Raw genomic sequence first — 19,384 nt, 5'->3', positions numbered from 1 at the left:
CATGGTTCATTCCATTAAACATGTTAATTGTGTATTTCGATCTTCCACATCCTTAATATTTTCTTGTCTGTTTGCTCCATCATTTATGACAGAAATGTGTTAAAATCCCCCACCATCATTGTGAATTGGTCAACAACTTCTCCTTACGTGTTTGTCAATTTTCACTTTATATATTTTGAGACTATGTCATTAAGTATACACGTTTAGAATTTTTATATCTTTCTGTTGAACTGATCCACTCTCCATTATGCATTGATCCCTTTTATTCCTGATCATTCTTTTTGTCTTAGACCTACTTTATATGATATTAATATTGCCATACCAACTTTTAGTTTTTTGTTAACATCTGGTGTCTAGTTTTGTGTGTGTTTGTGTGTCTGTTTTTCATTCTTTTGCTTTTAACCTTTCTGTGTCATGTTTTAAATGTGTCTCTTGTAGTCAGAGTGTAGATGGATTTTTTAAAAATCCAGTAGCTAGTAAATTTAGCCCATTTACATTTATTGTGATTATAAATGTATTTGAATTTATTTCTGCCACATAATTATGAGCAATTTTTAAAAACATTTCTATTATTTTTCTCTTTTTTCTAGATTCCTTTGGATAAGTACAATTTTATTTATTTCACCTCTTTTCCCTTATCCCTACCAGTTGCTGACTGGAATGAATGCATTTTATTTCTTTTCTTTTAGTAGTTACCCTTAACGTTTAAACATGCATACTTGACTTATCAAATTCTAAGGTTAATTAATATCTCTAAGGCAGAGTTAAGGCTTTTGGGTGATTCCATTCAAAGACACAGGATCAAAGACTTAGGGCACATTTGAGACCAAAGGTGAGATCTGTTTTACATATGCTGGGTTTGAGGACACATACCCAATTATCACCTTAACGGATGCCTACACATCTACCTTCAGTGGCTTAATATACTTTGCAAAATATCCTCCTTCATGGGTATTCTGCATTGCTTAAGCAGTGACAGGAGTTAAAAACAAAATTAAAAAAATAAACATCACTGTTTGCCTTCCTTTGATTCTTAGAACCACGTCTTCCCTTCTGACCTAGTCACCAGGACCAAACTGAACACTAACGTGTCCTAGAAACAGCAAGCTTCACAAACATTCCTTCGATAACTGTCGATAAGCTGAGAACTGAGTCTGAAACAGTGACCTGGATTCTCTCTTACATAATGATGGCTTACCTTTGCCTCCTCCATCTTCTCTACTATGTTTGTGGCTTAAATGACGAGGGAGGAGGGGCTTAGCTAATTTCTGCCACATATGAGAGGGAAGGAAAAACTCTATTTCCATACCAACTGAAAAAATTATTTTAAATTAAGCATTCAATCGCAGCTGACCTAGAGCACATCAGGATTCAACTAGTTCAACAAAACCACTTACTTGTATCTCCTAGAGGTCAGGTCACAGTTGTAAACTTTCCAAGTAGTGTTATGAATACTGTGCCCAGTTAACCCTTCAGACAACTCTGAGGTAGGCAGGGTGGGGATGATTAGAGGAAACATCTCGGAAGGAACAAATGACTTGCCCAGGCTCCCAGAGCCAATCTGTGTGCAGCTGGGGCTGTACAGTGTTGCTCACTCTCCCACACTGAAAAGTGACTCTTGTATTCCTGCGTGAGAGCGTATACTTAACATCCTGTCCATGTGTCAGAGCTCAGGATCTCTTCCAGAGGCTACAGCTAACAAAATATATCAGGCTTAGCATGGACGTTCCAATAGGCTTGGTGTTCCCCTCACTTTAGTGTCACTGGTAAGTCCAGAAAAATCTCCCCAGGGCCCCAAATCTCAGAGGGCTGGGTTTAGCACACCACGATGACATGGAGTCCATTGGGCTTCGTCTTTTCCATCTCCCAACACACACACAGATAACCCCTTCCCCTGACAGCCAACAAAAAGATAATACTAACCACAAGCAGGGCTTATACATTATGCTCAATGCCTGATTTCACACAGTTAATGGATTCATTTGTTAGAGCAATTTGTGAAAATCCCCAAGGGCCTGGTAAGGCTGCTGCCTAATGGTTTTATCGCGTCATATACTTCCTTCATTCCTATCGTCTAACAATACTAGATTGGCGAGGAACTCTGGACCAACCACTGCTAAAAATATAGGTAAAGTGTAAATAAAGCGAAACGGGGGGAGGGGAATTTTGTGCCTCTGCAGTTCCCTTCACCAACAAAAAGAGATTTCATTTTTTTGTATGTTTTGGCCGATTCATAATCCCACTGATACAGTCTATCGAATTCACATTGACACAAGGCTTATTTTCAGGCATCAGCAAGTCACCTTCAGGTTTCAGGTATGGATCTGAACTTAAGGGCGACGGGAGAAATCTGAAGTCAGTGCAGCCACACCATCACTGTCCCTCTTACTGGGGGGAGCAGGCAGAGATCAGAGGCATGGGCTTGTATAACCCCAGGCTGCAATGCAATCAAGGGGGAGGGGATGCCCGCCGGCCTCTGACAGAAGGCCTTTAGCTTCATGGTTTACACACACATGAATGTGAGCATCAGTATAATTCTTGGCCAGAACTGATGCCTCCAACCTCGGCCAGTCTTTTGGTGCATCTGTTCCCTGCATCCCAGTGGGATGGAAGAAAGAATGTAAATGGGTAGAGCCAAATCCATACGCAACACGTAGAAACCAACTTAATGGAGACTCCCCACGGGTGCTGGATCTAGAAGGGAGGCTGTCCTCACCACGCAACTGCTGCACAACCAGGGCTAATGGGGACCTCCATTTGAGAAAATCCAGGGACGGCAAGAAAGAAAAGTCTGCCCATCTAAGATGGACAACACAAATGGCTCTTTGTACAGTGAAATGGCCACCACCACTATATGATTATTTTCTCCTATACCAAATTAAGTACTCAGTAAGTGCTTGAAAACAAAACAAAAAAAACTGATGGAACAAAACATATGGATTATCTCTTAGCTGTAATTTAAGGAAGAAGGATCATCGTTGTATGCTAATGAGAGGTGATGGGTGAAGATGCCTATGTTTGGAAGCACTAAACTGCTTTACATTGAGGGGATCCAGAATGGAGCGGAGGAGGAAGCGGAGGGACAGGAAGATTGAAAGGCTGGGACGGAAAAGGACTGAGTACAGAGGCAATGAGAGAGAGTGAGAGAGACAGAGGTGGGCACAGAGGCTCAGAGGCTTGTGGATAAAGAGAGGGTTTTGGAAGAGAGAGTGAGGGTTTTGGAAGGAAATGCAAAGTGCTGTGCAAGGTGAACTCTGCAGTCTGCCCTATGAAACTGATGTATATGAAATTAATTTTCCATCTGTTACTGGACTATGTGAAAAGGGCCGGACAGAGTTTCACCATATGTGAAGGGGGTATTTGGAGTGGTCTGACTTTAAAGATAGTTTATATGGTGTATGCAAAACTCTCTCTGGGGGTCCTTGGAGGGACTTCAAACCACAGCCCTTCTGGCTGTAGACTGGGAGGGATGTACTAGACACATTAAAATGCCTAGAGCAGAGGAAACACATGGAGGCTTCCAACATGAACCCTAATTCCAAAGTCACCGGGACAAATCACCCAAATTGCTCCCTTGATTTCTGATGGAATTACCTTCTATGCAAGCAGCTCCGTGAGGCCGCTCCAAGGATGCGCGGATGGGAGTGTGAGAAATGCAGGAGGCTGGCTGGCCTTCCGTCAAGTTCACAGGGCTCCTAACACCTGGTGACTTGGGTTCTCTGGGAAATGAAGAGATGCATGGGGGCAAAAGCAGAGGCTGTGGGTGGTGACAGCCAATACCTGGGTCACACATGAGTAACTTAATGAATGATCAGGTCGTGGGGGCAGATGTATGTGCCAGGCAATGGGTAAAATCCCCACTTCTAATAACACTACTGCGGTACCAGTAAAGTCACTTCACCTTGTCATGGCGATTAAAGGCAAGTTCGGGCTTTCTTTCAACAGACCCCTTTTGAGGCTCACTTACTAGCTGTTGACCTCGGACAGGCCACTGAGCAGCTGTAAGCTTTGGTTTCACTTTATAAAAACATGAGGATAACATTAGCATCTGCCTCAAAGAATTATGGTCAGGAGGACAGGAGTTAACTTGCAGCCCACAATAGGTTAATGATGACGATGATCACTATTACAATAAGGCCACTTGATAATCAACGTGTACAATTAGCACCTACTCGCTCTCGTAAGATGAAGTTCTCATGTTGGTTTCCCAGTCTCCTCTTCACCCCTTTCTTGTACAGTCCTTGTAGTCAGCACCAATTCATTCTCCTAAACGGTGGGGTAAGTAGATATTTTAAAAAATACTGAAGTTTATTGGCTTTGCTTTTTAGTCCTCAGCGGTGTCACGGATGCATTTTCACACTAAAAATATAAATTTGTATATAGTGGGTATATACAACATTAGAGGATTATAATAGGCAGTATGGTGGTTTCTGTGTCAACGGTAAGTTATGTCTCATTAGAAAATAATTAGGAGGAAGATGGCCTTAGTCCTAGGAACAGACTACCGTCTTCCCTGTGTGATCTGACGATATACAGGAAGCTGTGGACCCAGACAATTGCTAGCAGAACCTTCAAAATGCTCCGCCTCATAAACTGTCCTTTGGCAGTGACTGCCCTTTAAAAACCCCACTGATGGGGGCTTCCCTGGTGGCGCAGTGGTTGAGGGTTCTCCTGCCGATGCAGGGGACGCGGGTTCGTGCCCCGGTCCGGGGAGATCCCACATGCCACGGAGCGGCTGGGCCCGTGAGCCATGGCCGCTGAGCCTGCGCGTCCAGAGCCTGTGCTCCGCAATGGGAGAGGCCACAGCAGTGAGAGGCCCGCGTACCGCAAAAAAAAAAAAAAAAAAAAAAAAAAAAAAAAACCACAACACCTCCACGTACCTTCTTCTGCAGCTCTGGTTCCGTTCCCACCAGTAAACCCAGAACTGTCCTTTACAAATTAACTGCTGGCTGCCTCGGAAATGCCCCTCACCGCCACCTACCCCGCCCCCGCCTTCCCCATGGGTCTCCCATGCCCAAGCTCCCGGGGCTATCTCCATACAAGGGCCTCAGCACCTGGCCAAAACAGTGGGAGGGTGGAGGGCACAACCTCAGCGCTGGCCTCTCGGCATTTGTGGGTTTCAGCCAGACCCTGAGTGTTATTTTAGTGCAACTTCGGCGTTTAATTTGAGGATGTGTGTGGATCAGAAGGAGGAACCAAAACATTATTTTTTTTCCTCTCCGCCAAATGATCAAATTTGATGTTCTAAAAAACACACAGCCTGGTCCAGAGCTGTGTCCAATTGGGAAGTGCGACATGCCTGAAAATCCCTCCCCTACCAGGGACCATCCTTCCTTAACCACTGGCCACAGCACAGGCCTGTTTACTGTGGACAGCACCTGGGCAGTCTGTGGTTACCACCCGCCCAGGAGCCTGTGCCCTGAGGCTCTCCTTCCCTTCTTGAAAGTGCACGCTGCACCTTCGCTGGAAGAACATTCTACAGGGTTGTTTAATTTCTTACAGCCTTGAAAGCGCCATAACCAGGAGCTGCTCAGCCATGGCTGAAGGGGAAATCACAACCTTCACAGCCCTGACCGAGAAGTTTAATCTGCCTCCAGGGAATTACAAGAAGCCCAAACTCCTCTACTGTAGCAACGGGGGCCACTTCCTGAGGATCCTTCCAGATGGCACAGTGGATGGGACAAGGGACAGGAGTGACCAGCACAGTAAGCACCCATCTCACCTTTCTGGTGCCTTCCTTAGTCAAGGACGGAAGAAGGGAGGATAGCTAAAGAAGGGCTGTACCCTCTTCCCCAAGGCTCTATTCAGGCATGACACCCTCAGAGGCAGGGGGAACAAGGTGTAAAGGGTCTAGGTGTGGAAAAGGGGGGGTTGTGAAGGCTACAGCCTGCCTAAAGAGGTCCTATTTCAAGAGTTTAAGAGGACTCTCTGTTGACCTAACACAACTGCTGTGAGATCAGACTGGCTACCAATGTTCAGTTGTTCCAGATTTCTGTAACTAGCGAGAGGTCTGGTCCCCAGGGCCCTGCTCGCTCCATGACAGGAAAGGCCACATGGGGCAGGGTTGGCAAACCCCCCCCAAAGACATGGGCTCAATTTCAAGTTAACTGACTCTCCAGGTTATCTTCCTACTGGGCTTGATTTGTGAAATCCTAGTTCATAATCGTAGTCTTACACATCATAAATTGTGCTTGCTCTCACACCTGCATATCGTGCAGATGTGTTTGGGGTAACCGGGAGGAGTGAAGTCATTCTCCAGACCTTATAGAAACCAAAGGGCAAGAGCGATTCCAGCCAAAGGCTGACTATCTCTTCCGGGCTTTCCTGCCAGCCCAGCTCCCAGATGGTGTTGATAAATGGAGGTATGACCTTGGAGAAAAGAATCTCCTCGACTATCTAAGAAACAAAATCTCTTCGTTGTGCTTTAGTACTTCCGGCGGCGGTGGTGTGTATGTTTGATGTTAGGTGTCTGGGTCCTACTGTGATGTGCTCAGGGATTCCCTGAGCACCACCAAGGCATTAGATGTTGGAGAGGAGCCAGAAGTCAGATCTGGTCCCTGATAGGAGGGTCTGTAGGGTCAGACGTGTCACGCACCAAGAGAAGGAACGTGTGGATGAAATCAGGAGACACAGAATAGCACGGGTGGAAATCAAAGTTGCTGCGGGATGGCTTTAAAATGAAATGCAGAACACTGGCTTTGATGTGATGGTTTATATATCAGGTAGTCTTTCTTATTCACAGGATACGCACCAAAGGTTGCAGGCACTAAGCACTAACGGTCACCCCAGTGGCGCTCACTCTCCATCCTCAGATGCACAGGTGGTGGGGATGGAAGCCAGCGCTTACCAAACCAGGCGGCACTGTCCTGTCCTTCCCGCCCACCAAGCAGACCCTTGAGATGAGAAGCGGGAAGACTGAGGTTGGAGCTGGACTCTGCAGGGTTAGATTTTTTTAGCTTGGTTTAGATGGCTTGTCTTCAGGTGGGCCTGTTGAATGCCTTATACCCGATGCAAAACAGGTACCAGAGTGAAGCAAAAAAAAAAAAGACTGCTGAGTAGGTCAAACACCTACGGAAGACGCAATGTTTACTGCAAATAAATGGACTCAGACTGCAGTCTGTTGTGTTGTGTCAGACAAGCTACACAATTCATGTGATCTGCCTCGTACAACACAAAGGGAACAAGTTGTAATTTCTCAAAGGTTTTAAACATTTCTAATAAGTCTTAGCTTTCCGAACCAACGGGGATGCTCTCTGGTCCTTAGAGTCCCAGGAGAAAAAACAACCTTGGTGATGTGTTCCACGGCATTAAGCTGTCTCTTCTGGGAAACCTTAAATTCTGAGGTAACAAGAAGCTACAATTACAATTCCAAGTACTGGAACTTCTGTACAAATGGTAGATGACTTCACTGTTAACATTATAGACTGCACTCTGGGTATGGAACTTTGGGACAACTTCTGCATAGTGCTGCGAATTCAGCTGCCCGACCTCAGATGTCAGGAGCCCTGGAGGGCAGCACACAGTAGCGTAGGAGTGTGTGTGAGGAGGTCTGCACACAAGTGATGCTGGATTAATTACTTTCCAAGTGAACTTGGGCTAGTTACTTAACCGTTTTGGCCTCACTTTTCTCACGTGTAAAATGAGAATGATATTACTTGCCTCACAGGCTCCTTGGGAGGGTTCCGTGAGATAACGCAGTGAAAGTTCTTGACACAGTCCCCTGACCCAGAGCCACAACTCAGCACATGTGGCTATTCTTGCCACCACTGTCACCACCATCACCACCACCAAGACTTCCATGTATTCAACGCGGCACATGGAGATACAGTACAACACTTAAGGACCTTGCCTAGTCTCTTCTCTTCAATAACACGGCCCCCCAGGAAGGCCAAGGGCCTAGATTCAGGTTTTGATTCAAGGCCTCTCTGGCAACATTCAGAGTCGTTGCGTTGGCCCATTTACTTAGTGTAGAACTAAGAACAAGGGCCAAGGAGGACAGAAATCAAAGTCGGGTGAGTGAGCAGAAGTACATGCCCGTACCTGTCAATGCCAGGAGAACTGGATAATCCACATAGCCCCTGCAGAGTCAGGGACCCTAGATTTAGAGACAGAAACCTTGAGTTCATCTTCCTATGCTTCCACTTTCTAACTGCAGCAGCACTAGACAATTACCATTCTCTCCATTTTGCATAAAGTGCTCTGCCAAAGCAGCTTCCCATCCCCCATCCCCAAGACCCTTCCAATCATTCTCTCTTGTCTAGCAATGTAAAAGTCTCCAGTGTTCCCAGCTATCTCATCTTGGGGGAAAATACTGAGGCTCAGTTTCCTCACCTGTGCAACGGGAAGAGCAGCACTGCCTTGTGTACCTGACAAAGCTGAAAACTCTTATATGAGATCCTGCAGCCGAGAGGACTCCCTTCCTACCATGGATGCGCCCTGTAAATGTGGTTCTGTTGCCCTCTTCTGCCCAGTGATGGTACTGCCACAAGCCTTCTGAATTTCAAGTTTCTTCAGAAACAGAATCAACCTGGGCAGGCATGGAGTGGATGATCCCTGAGTGGTTGGCACAGCCTGGCGATGTCTATTCTTTGATCATTAGTTTGAGCATGACTGGAGGCCATGGTGACAAGTAGAGAGCCACACTCTAAGACTTCCTTCAGGAAGAATATTTCTAAAAGCCAATCAAATATTTAGGTAAATCTACATAAATTATGCAAGGTAGAACTGTACGCCTTCCAGCCCTACAAGGCAAAAACACAAAAAACCTACTTTCACAGGTTTTCCTTTTTTTAATTTTTTTTAACATCTTTATTGGTGTATAACTGCTTTACAATGGTGTGTTAGTTTCTGCTTTATAACAAGGTGAATCAGCTATACATATACATACATCCCACATCTCCTCCCACCCTCCGTATCCCACCCCTCTAGGTGGTCACAAAGCACCGAGCTGACCTCCCTGTGCCATGCGGCTGCTTCCCACTAGCTACATATTTTACATTTGGTAGTGTATGTATGTCCATGCCACTCTCTCACTTTGTCCCAGCTTCCCCCTCCCCGTGTCCTCAAGCCCATTCTCTATGTCTGCGTCTTTATTCCTGTCCTGCCCCTAGGTTTTCAGAATCACTTTTTTTTTTTAGATTCCATATATATGTGTTAGCATACAGTATTTGTTTTTCTCCTCCTGACTTACTTCACTCTGTATGACAGACTCTAGGTCCATTCACCTCACTACAAATAACTCAGTTTCATTTCTTTTTAGGGCTGAGTGATATTCCATTGTATATATGTGCCACATCTTCTTTATCCATTCATCTGTCGATGGACACTTAGGTTGCTTCCATGTCGTGGCTATTGTAAATAGAGCTGTAATGAACATTGTGGTACATGACTCTTTTTGAACTATGGTTTTCTTAGGGTATATGCCCAGTAGTGGGATTGCTGGGTCATATGGTAGTTCTATTTGTAGTTTTTTAAGGAACCTCCATACTGTTCTCCATAGTGGCTGTATCAATTTACATTCCCACCAACAGTGCAAGAGGGTTCCCTTTTCTCCACACCCTCTCCAGCATTTATTGTTTGTAGATGTTTTGATGATGGCCATTCTGACCGGTGTGAGGTGATACCTCATTGTAGTTTTGATTTGTATTTCTTTAATGATTAGTGATGTTGAGCATCCTTTCATGTGTTCGTTGGCAATCTGTATATCTTCTTTGGAGAAATGTCTATTTAGGTCTTCTGCCCATTTTTGGATTGGGTTGTTTGTTTTTTTGATATTGAGCTGCATGAGCTGCTTGTATATTTTGGAGATTAATCCTTTGTCAGTTGCTTCATTTGCAAATATTTTCTCCCATTCTGAGGGCTGTCTTTTTCATCTTGCTTATGGTTTCCTTTGCTGTGCAAAAGCTTTGAAGTTTCATTAGGTCCCATTTGTTTATTTTTGTTTTTATTTCCATTTCTCTAGGAGGTGGGTCAGAAAGGATCTTGCTGTGATTTATGTCATAGAGAGTTCTGCCTATGTTTTCCTCTAAGAGTTTGATAGTGTCTGGCCTTATATTTAGGTCTTTAATCCATTTTGAGTTTATTTTTGTGTATGGTGTTAGGGAGTGCTCTAATTTCCCTCTTTTACATGTAGCTGTCCAGTTTTCCCAGTACCACTTACTGAAGAGGCTGTCTTTTCTCCATTTGTACACTTTTGCCTTCTTTATCAAAGATAAGGTGACCATATGTGCATGGGTTTATCTCTGGGCTTTCTATCTTGTTCCATTGATCTATATTTCTGTTTTTGTGCCAGTACCATACTGTCTTGATTACTGTAGGTTTGTAGTATAGTTTGAAGTCCGGGAGCCTGACTCCTTCAGCTCCGTTTTTCTTTCCCAAGATTGCTTTGGCTATTCGCGATCTTTTGTGTTTCCATACAAATTGTGCAATTTTTTGTTTTAGTTCTGTGAAAAATGCCACTGGTAGTTTGACAGGGAATGCAGTGAATCTGTGGATTGCTTTGGGTAGTATAGTCATTTTCACAATGTTGATTCTTCCAATTCAAGAACATGGTATATCTCTCCATCCGTCTGTATCATCTTTAATTTCTTTCATCAGTGTCCTATAGTTTTCTGCATACAGGTCTTTGGTCTCCTCACGTAGGTCTATTCCTAGGTATTTCACTCTTTTTGTTGCAAGGGTAAATTTCTTAATTTCTCTTTCAGACTTTTCATCGTTAGTGTATAGGAATGCAACAGATTTCTGTGCATTAATTTTGTATCCTGCAACTTTACCAAATTCATTGACTAGCTTTAGTAGTTTTCTGTTGATATATTTAGGATTCTCTATGTATAGTATCATGTCACCTGCAAACAGTGACAGTTTTACTTTTTTTTTTTTTGGCTACCTTGGGTCTTCGTTGCTGCCTGTTGGCTTTCTCTAGTTGCAGCAAGCAGGGGCTACTCTTCATTGCGGTGCCCGGGCTTCTCAATGTGGTGGCTTCTGTTGTTGTGAAGCATGGGCTCTAGGCGTGTAGGCTTCAGTAGTTGTGGCACACGGGATCTAGAGCGCAGGCTCAGTAGCTGTGGCACACGGGCTTAGTTGCTCCACGGCATATGGGATGTTCCCTGACCAGGGATCGAACCCGTGTCCCCCGCATTGACAGGCGGATTCTTAACCACTGCACCACCAGGGGAAGTCCCAGTTTTACTTCTTCTTTTACGAGTCTGAGGTCTTCTGCCAGCGTTCAGTAGGTGTTCTGTAGGAGTTGTTCCACATGTAGTTGTGTTTTTGATGTATTTGTGGGGAGGAAGGTGATCTCCACATCTTACTCCTCCATCATCTTGAAGGTCCTACCCACAGCTTTTCTTTGTCCCCAGCCAGCTGATCTGCCCTGGGCAAGATAGGGAAGTTTTCAAAAATGTGTCCTCTTCCTACCTCCAAGAGAATCAGTTTCCTAGAACCTAACACAAGGCCTTGCTTGGAGTGGTATAAACTACGATGGATGACTGTGTATGGGCTGCTGTAATGTAGACCTGAGTCAAAGGTCTCCACTGGTGGGAATTTCTGGCCTGCAGAGAAGATGTTTTTGGCTCATCCCCTTTACGATGGCTCAAATCACTGCTGTAGGAAATTAGCAATGCAGACTGTGGACGTTTGTTACTTCGCCATACCAGGAAGGCCAGGCAGGATGACAGAGGAGAGCTGCAGACTGTGAGAAGGGGCATTGGGGGCAGGGTGTGAGAAGTTTCATGCTGACTCCTAGGGCTTGACTTGGGGAGGCTAGTAAATGGTCGTGTCACCAGGAGAGGGAGGCTCCTGGAGGAGGAACAGGGACAGGGAAAGAGGACCTGATCCATCTCAGACACAGGGCGTTTGAGGAGCGCCTCGTGGACCAGGCAGCCCTCCTTGGGGTTATCACTTCACATTTACTTGTGCGATTATTTAATGGTTCTCTCCCTCACTGGGCTCCCTGAGGACGGGGACTTTGTCTCTTACAGCTCAACACTGCAATTTGTGTGTCTAGCACATTGCCCGGCAGCTGGGATCATGCTCAAGAAATATTAATCTGATGAGTTAATGAACTGTGTTGGTGGCAGGTAAATTCAAATTCAACAATATATTCCATAAATATCTATCGAGCACCTGATATATGCCAAGCACTGCACTAGACTCTTTCATTTCCTCTTAGCCACGATCCTGTGAGGTTATTAATTATCATTCAAAACTAACTGCCCTGTGAACTAACCCTGTGAACACAGGGCCTGGCACCAGCCAGCAACTGGGAAACCTGGCACCGACCCACAGCTGCATCTTCCAGGACTCTCTCCATAGCCCACTACCACCCCCGACACCAACAGCACAGCCGTGCATCCTGCACACTGATCAAATAAACCTGCTGAATTCACAGAGTCCACTGTGTGGGTCAGGTGGGTGTAGGTGCAGGGCCCATCACTGCTGTTTACTGGTTTCCTGTCACCTCGGGGAAGCTACTTTTCCTCCACGTGCCTCAGTTTCCTCATTCTAAAAACAAGGATGGCAACAGTACCCACCCTCATAGAAAAGTAGCAATTCTAACTATGGTAGTTTGTGAAAGTGTTTGTTTAACACCCTGCCAGGCCCATGATAAGCGCTTGGAACATGGTATTTATCATCACCATCCTGAAGCTTGCTCGGCCTTCCTTACCCAACCATATGATCTTGGGAGTCTGTTGAGTTAAGCCAAATGCTACACTAGCTCCCTCCATCTCAGCGTCTCCGAGACTGTCCAGGCTTGGAGCTCTGAAGGCCTGGCATGTAGGTACCTCATGCCCAGGCGCCAGCCCCACAAGCCCTGCCCCGTCTGACCTCTCCGCACGGCAAGCTGTCTTGGGCAAAGCAAGGAGGAGCTCCATGCCTGATTCTGCTCTTCCTGCTGGAGTTCCCTCTCTGCCTAAGGGGGCCGTGACTTATTCCTGGACGGGATTCATAACTGGAACAGCAACTGAAGGATAGGAAAATGCTCACGAGCATCCCAAACCTGCAGCCCCTCCTGCGGCGCGCACCCCCTCGCCTCGCCAGGCACGTAGGAGGTTGCACGGAGAGCGGGATTACCGGCACCGCTCACCACACAAATGGAAATGTTCCTGAGCAAAGTGTGTGCCAATCAAATATTTATAAATCAAACCACATCCTAAAGCCAGTAGAGGAGTTCACTGGTCCCAGGAACCCTGCTCGGCAGCCCTTTAGAAAGGGCAGGCTCCTTCCCTGCAGTGAATCCCTCCCGCCCCTAGTTCTGGGGGCAGTCCGGACTCCGGTTCTGCTACCACTCGGCACCTAATGGTGAAGGCACTGTGCTCCCCATCAGCCTGGGCCAAAAGTGAAAACAGCTTTTCAGAGGACCATGGTGGGCAGAGCCGGGCCAGGCTGTCAGGCATCAGAAAGAGGGGCTAGTGTTCAGGCAGGAACGCTCTCCCCAGCGGGATGCCATGCCGAAGGCCTCCCTCCCTCTCCTCCCCACCGCTCCCTTATCTGCTTATACAGAAGGGGGTTTTCCAGATAAACTTTTTTTTAACTATCACACAGTCCATGGACTATATCAAAATTTCCCAGGCACCTTTTTCAGACCCTAAAGGGGAAGCAGACACCTTCACACATTCTAAGAAAAGTCTTTTTCGTGTGTGTGTGTGTGTGTGTGTGTGTGTGTGTGTGTGTGCCTATTCTAAACCACTGGAACTTTTTTCTTCCACAAACTCCATCTTATTTCTTCTCCGTCTTTCTCTAATGTTTTACGGCGCCCGGCTTGCGGCTACATTTTAATTATAAATGCCACTGACATAAAACAACCTCATGGAGTTCTGAATGAGGGTGACCTCATTTTGGGTAAACACGGCAAAGGACGGGAAGTCTCCAACCCAGAATAAACCAGGCATGTAATCTCTCTTGGCCTCTCTCTGGAGAGCAGAGGTGGAACGCAGGCCTCTTTTAAAGGCCACGGAGGAACGTGCTGCAGAAGCAGAACCCCCGCCTGCAGACGTTCATCCTCCTGAATGCACCAGCTGTAATCTTATCTTTAAAAATTCCTAGGGCAGGACAGGAAGATACTAGGATGGTGCCCAAGGCTCATGTCTCTTGCCACTGGCAGGCTCCTAACTCCTGTTCTTTCTTTCTATCCTTGGAAAGTAAGCGATCATGTGTCTTACTGTGAATCAACTACTATTGATGGCTAATGGAAGGGTCTGAGGAGCAGAAGAGAAAGCCGGAGATACCGGCTTATATTTCCTCAGGAAAAAAAGGAAGAACATCTAGTCGGGGACCAGCATATCCACTCAAAGCCCTGGATTCCTCCTCACGTAGGTTCCCCTAAGTAAAGACGCATGAAGGCATCCAAAGGATGAGGGTCCAAAGGATGAAGCAGGAGCAGGGTCTGCAAAGGCGATTTGGTACATTTCAGTTATTTGACATTTACTTTTGCTACATCAGCTCTTTCCAAACCAGCACACCCTAATGCATTCCTAGAAACGGAGCAGGATTGGATTCCACTGGGGACACTATGGTTATGAATCCACCAGGCAAACGCCTCCAGCCTTCCTGCAGTGCTTTATAAATTTGAATTTCTCTAAGAAACTTGTATCTATCACTGGAGTACCTTTATTAAAACTGCTTTCTGGGCTCCCCTGGTGGCGCAGTGGTTGAGAGTCCGCCTGCCGATGCAGGGGACGCAGGTTCGTGCCCCGGTCCGGGAAGATCCCACATGCCGCGGAGCGGCTGGGCCCGTGAGCCACGGCCGCTGAACCTGCGCGTCCGGAGCCTGTGCTCCGCAACAGGAGAGGCCACAACAGTGAGTGGCCCGTGCACCGAAAAAAAAAAAAACCAACTGCTTTCCATTTCTTCTGCTAAGTCAAAAGTCGCTGTCCGCATTTCAGAACTAGGGAACACTGAGTTCCCATAGAGCTAAATGATTTGTTTCGTTTTTCAAAAAGTACTCGCTCCTTCATCCTTGGGATGCTACAGAGCCACTGACCTTCCCGCTCATAGAGAGCAAGTCCTAAATTCCCTGTATGGGGGGGAAGAGATGCTCCCGCTCTGTGCGCTGGGTGCTAACCTGGTGGAAGGTGCTGGAAGAAGAAAATGAACAGAGCAGGTGTGGCTTTAGTGGCCCTTCACCAGCTTTCCTGGTTCCCTGTCTGCCCTTAAGAAGACGCACCTTTTGCAGATACCTATGTTCAGGTCTACATGGTACCTGAGGTCAAGCCTGCACTGGGTCATAGAGCACGGCAGGGGTCAGCAGCAGCAAGAAACTGAGTGTCTGCCCACCAACCAAGAACCAGGCTTTACACATCAACTACCCACCCCCCAGCCCCCAAAAGTACGAAAACATCAGCAGCCCCATCACCCAAAGTTAACCACTGTTATCACCTGGCTGTTCTTACCTCAGAACTGTGTCTTCAAAGAAATGAAGAGTTACGATGAAGGGAAAGTTCCTTCCACTCCCCTCCCCAGCCTCAATCCTTCTCATCCTCCCCAGAGCAGCCACTGCTATGCATTTGGTCTGAATCGAGCGCACATTTTTATCTTTTACTCCCTATCTATTCATGAGCTATGCGCATTGTTTTATGTTTTTTACAAAAATTTCATCAAGGATTTACCATAAATAGTCTTTTGCAATTTGCTTTCTTTCACTGCACATTATTTTCTGCTGTTCTTTGAAAGGGAAAACAGAGAGAGAGAAAAAAGAGAGTTTTTGTTGTAGTTGCACTTTTGTTTGCTTTTAGCTCAAAAACAAGTGGGGTTTTTGCTACGGTGCTGCTTGATCACTCTGGGTCGTCTGTACCCCTAACTGGGTGTCAGCCCCTGAAGGCAGGGACCTTGCCGGCACTGAGCACAGTGCCCAGCACACGATGGCCGGTGCATGAAAACGTGGTGACTGGGTGGCTTTCCCTGAGCCCCCTGCTTGCTCCAGGAGGGAGGAGCTGCTGCTTCCACCCAGGCTGTTGGCCAGGCCCTCCCTCTCTTTCTGAGCCCCCCTCTCTCACTCGCTCTCCTTCCCACCCCCGAGCAGCAGCCGCGGGAGGATGTAGGTTTGGAAAACTGGAATGAAGTCACACTAGGGAGTTGGACACCTAGTCAGTTACACGAGCAACGCGCTGGGTGTTACTCCTTCCTGCCAGCTCTGCTTGCAGAAGGATATATGCTTAAGAAACTCAGCCAGAAAGAAATCCAGTGAAAATGAGCTATGAAACTTGGACATCCTGGAGAAATAATATTTACAGAGGAAACTCTTGAGACGAACTCTCAACAGTGCCACAGCCCTGGTGTTGGGGCTCAGGGCCGAGGACTGAGTCGTGTGCCAGGCAGCTCTGCTTCATGTTTACCTCCGTGGGGCGTTTACACAGCCAAGACGGGACTCCTCAGACAGCAAAGTCAACCCTACTTAGCCCCACAGAGAGACAAACGGGCACTATTTAAGGCATAGGACAGAAATGGACTAGAGAATGAAAAGCTTTAAAAAAACCTCTTCCTTGGTGATAATGATGTGTCAGTGTAGGTTCATCAGTTATAACAACTGTATCACTCTGGTGGGGGATGATGAGAATGCAGGGGAGAAGGCGTATGGTAAATTTCTACACGTGCCCCTTATTTTTGCTGTGAACCCCAAACTGCTCAACAAAATAACGTCCGTTTAAGAAGATTTTCCTGGATTACCCAAAAGGACTTGCCCTTTAGGACTCTTGTTGCACCTATAATGCGTCTGGCTAAATACCTGCTTATATGGATGGTAGGTGGAAAAAAAAGTCCCAGGCAACTAACATCACTCAATTCTACGGCTATGAAATGGGATCCTGGATGGTCATCTGCCATCTGGTACACGTCTGACCTTGAACACAAGGGGGACCGAGGAGGGAAGTGAATATGGCTTGATTTGGACCCATCTCCCTGATAACTGGAGCTCAAGGTATTGTACGAAAGAGAGGAAAAAGTAGGATACCTGAAATAGGTGAGCCTGGGTTCTGGTCATGGTTGTGCCCCTTATTATAAGTATGATGTTTGGTAAAACATGCGCTTACCAAACTTCAGTTTCCTTACCTGTGGGACAGAGCCAGCGCCACCTTCCTCCAGGGATGCCGTGAAGAGTGATGAGGTCACCTAAACACAGTAAAAATGGCAGTAATCGTACTGGACACTTCCAGGCATCAGATCATTAAACCCCACAATTCCATGAAGCAGATACTATCATTACAGATAAGGAAATAGAGGTAAATACCATGCCCAATCATCACGCAGCTAATACACAGCCAAGCCAAAATCTGAATTCATGCAGTTTGCTTCTGGAGCCCAAACTCTTTTGTTGACTCTTTATATCAAGATAGAAACTAGCATGGTGCCTGGCACATTGTAGGTAATCAGTAAACGATTATTCCCTTCCTTTGGTCTCTCTTAAATATACAGGATTATGATGGGAAATTGATACAAAATACATTTGAAAGTTCTCTGAAAACCGTGAAGTCCAATGAAAATACAGAGCATTAAAAAAAACTTATTGAGATAAATTCACACACCTTACAATTCACCCATTTAAAGTATGCAATTCAGTGGTTTTTTTACATTCAGAGATTTGTGCAACCATCTCTATAATCAACTTTCATCACCCCCAAAAGAAACCCTATACCTCTTAACCACAGTTTCCCCTTCTCTCTGCAAGCCCCTCCTCAGCCCCTGGCTACCACTAACCTACTTCCTGTCTCTATGGGTTTGCCTACTCTGGACATTTCTTTTAAATGGAATCATACAATATGTGGTCCTTTGCGAGTGGCTTCTTCACTTAGCATGTTTTCAAGGGTCAGCCATGTTTTTGTGAGTGGCTTCTTCACTTAGCATGTTTTCAAGGTTCAGCCATGTTGCAGCATGCATCGGTACTTTGTTCCTTTTTATGGCCAATTAATACTCTGTTGTATACAGCATTGTTATTAAATGTATTTACATGATTCCTAGACTGTTAGAGCTGGAAAAACTCTAGAGACTGAATCCAAACCACTCCCATTTTACTAACAAGGAGACTGTAGCCTGAAGGTTAAACAGCCTAGCCAAGGTCACCCTGCTGGTCAGTGGCAGAGCCCAGCCTTGACCCTTACAACTCTCAACTTGGCCCCATCCTACTTCACTCCACAAAGCATTATTGGAAACAATTCAAAACGCGCAGCTTACTGATGATGGGCCAACACAATCATCTCTGCAACGATCAGCCTAACATCATTCGTTCAGCAAATGCATACTGTCTGTACCCGGAGCACAGGGCACAATGGGAGGCACTGGAGACTGAAGGAGGGACAGGATAGCTAAGATTCCTGCCCTTTCTCCCAAGCGTGCAGTCCCCTGGGGAGGTAGAAATTAATGAGTAAAGCCCTAAACGATAAAAATAAGTGCACACTGTACAAAATGCCATGAAGGAAACAGACAGGGACCGAGAAAGACAATGATGCAGGGACTAGGGTGGCAGGGGTCCTGGCTGAAAGGACTTGCTGTGCAGAGCGTGGAGGGTCACTTGGGTGGGGAAGGCCTCTCTGAGGAGGGAGTTTTAGGCTGAGGCCAGAAGGAAAAGGACCATCTTTGTGAATATTAGGGGAGAGGAGATACCAGACAGAGGGCAGAGCGTGTGCCAAGAGCCTTAGGCAGGAGGGAGCTCGGGGTGGGGCAATGACTCAGGGAGCAAGTGGTGTGACCTGAGGCTGGAGAGGGGAGGCCTCTGGTCTGTGCTCTCATGCCTACCTCTCAGAGCTAAGCGGAGTTAGCAAGACCGGTGGGAAAGGAGATTGTGGCTTCTGCTTTCCTTCCTGTGAATTAAATAAACGCCACTTGCCAGAGGAGGCCCTGAGTTTCTGCGGATAAGACTTCCAAGGAAAAGAGAACTGCATCTTCAATACGGGTGATGTAACTATGTATCACCCCTAGGATGAATCATAAGATAAGGGAAAAAGAGGGAAATGAGAAAATACAGACATATTAATAAGGAAGTGGTGAAATGATTATGGTACAGCCACATAACGGAACACAATTCAACCGGCAAAAAGAAGGTAACTACTGAAGTGGAAAGATTTCCAGTCAGTTGTTGAGCGAAAAACACAAGGTGTAGAACTGTATGGTATTTCACCATTTGCTTAGGAGAAAAAAAAAAAAAAAGGCAGGAGGGATAACATCTCTCTAGAAGGATATATTCAAAATATGTCTCAGGGGGCTTCCCTGGCGGCGCAGTAGTGGTTGAGAGTCCGCCTGCCGATGCAGGGGACGCGGGTTCGTGCCCCGGTCCGGGAGGATCCCACATGCCGCGGAGCGGCTGGGCCCGTGAGCCATGGCCGCTGAGCCTGCGCGTCCGGAGCCTGTGCTCCGCGACGGGAGAGGCCACGGCAGTGAGAGGCCCGCGTACCGCAAA

The 19,384-nt window shown here is 46.4% G+C and overlaps 1 protein-coding gene and 1 long non-coding RNA gene across 3 annotated transcripts in view; one reads left to right on the top strand and one right to left on the bottom strand.

Moving 5' to 3' along the window:
* The window catches only part of FGF1 (fibroblast growth factor 1), a 104,214-nt gene that overhangs the window by 74,311 nt on the left and 10,519 nt on the right, over positions 1-19,384 (top strand). For both annotated transcript variants that reach the window (XM_029216921.1, XM_029216920.1), the window contains exon 3: positions 5,503-5,705. In XM_029216921.1, the coding sequence (XP_029072754.1) occupies positions 5,537-5,705 (169 nt within the window). In that variant the 5' untranslated portion in view covers positions 5,503-5,536. The remainder of the gene's footprint in view (positions 1-5,502; positions 5,706-19,384) is intronic.
* LOC114892259 overlaps positions 3,612-19,384 on the bottom strand; it is a 209,360-nt gene continuing 193,587 nt past the window's right edge. The window contains exons 3-5 of the long non-coding RNA XR_003792683.1: positions 17,044-17,103; positions 4,173-4,266; positions 3,612-3,719 (exon numbers count right to left, since the gene is read on the bottom strand). This is a non-coding gene — a long non-coding RNA (uncharacterized LOC114892259). The remainder of the gene's footprint in view (positions 3,720-4,172; positions 4,267-17,043; positions 17,104-19,384) is intronic.

The sequence above is a fragment of the Monodon monoceros genome, unplaced genomic scaffold (genome assembly GCF_005190385.1).
Source record: "Monodon monoceros isolate NGI ecotype Baffin Bay Population unplaced genomic scaffold, NGI_Narwhal_1 Super_Scaffold_12, whole genome shotgun sequence".
In the NCBI taxonomy this organism is placed as follows: Eukaryota; Metazoa; Chordata; class Mammalia; order Artiodactyla; family Monodontidae; genus Monodon; species Monodon monoceros.
Note: the sequence above shows the minus strand (reverse complement) of the source record. Positions and strands in the feature narration are given on the sequence as shown.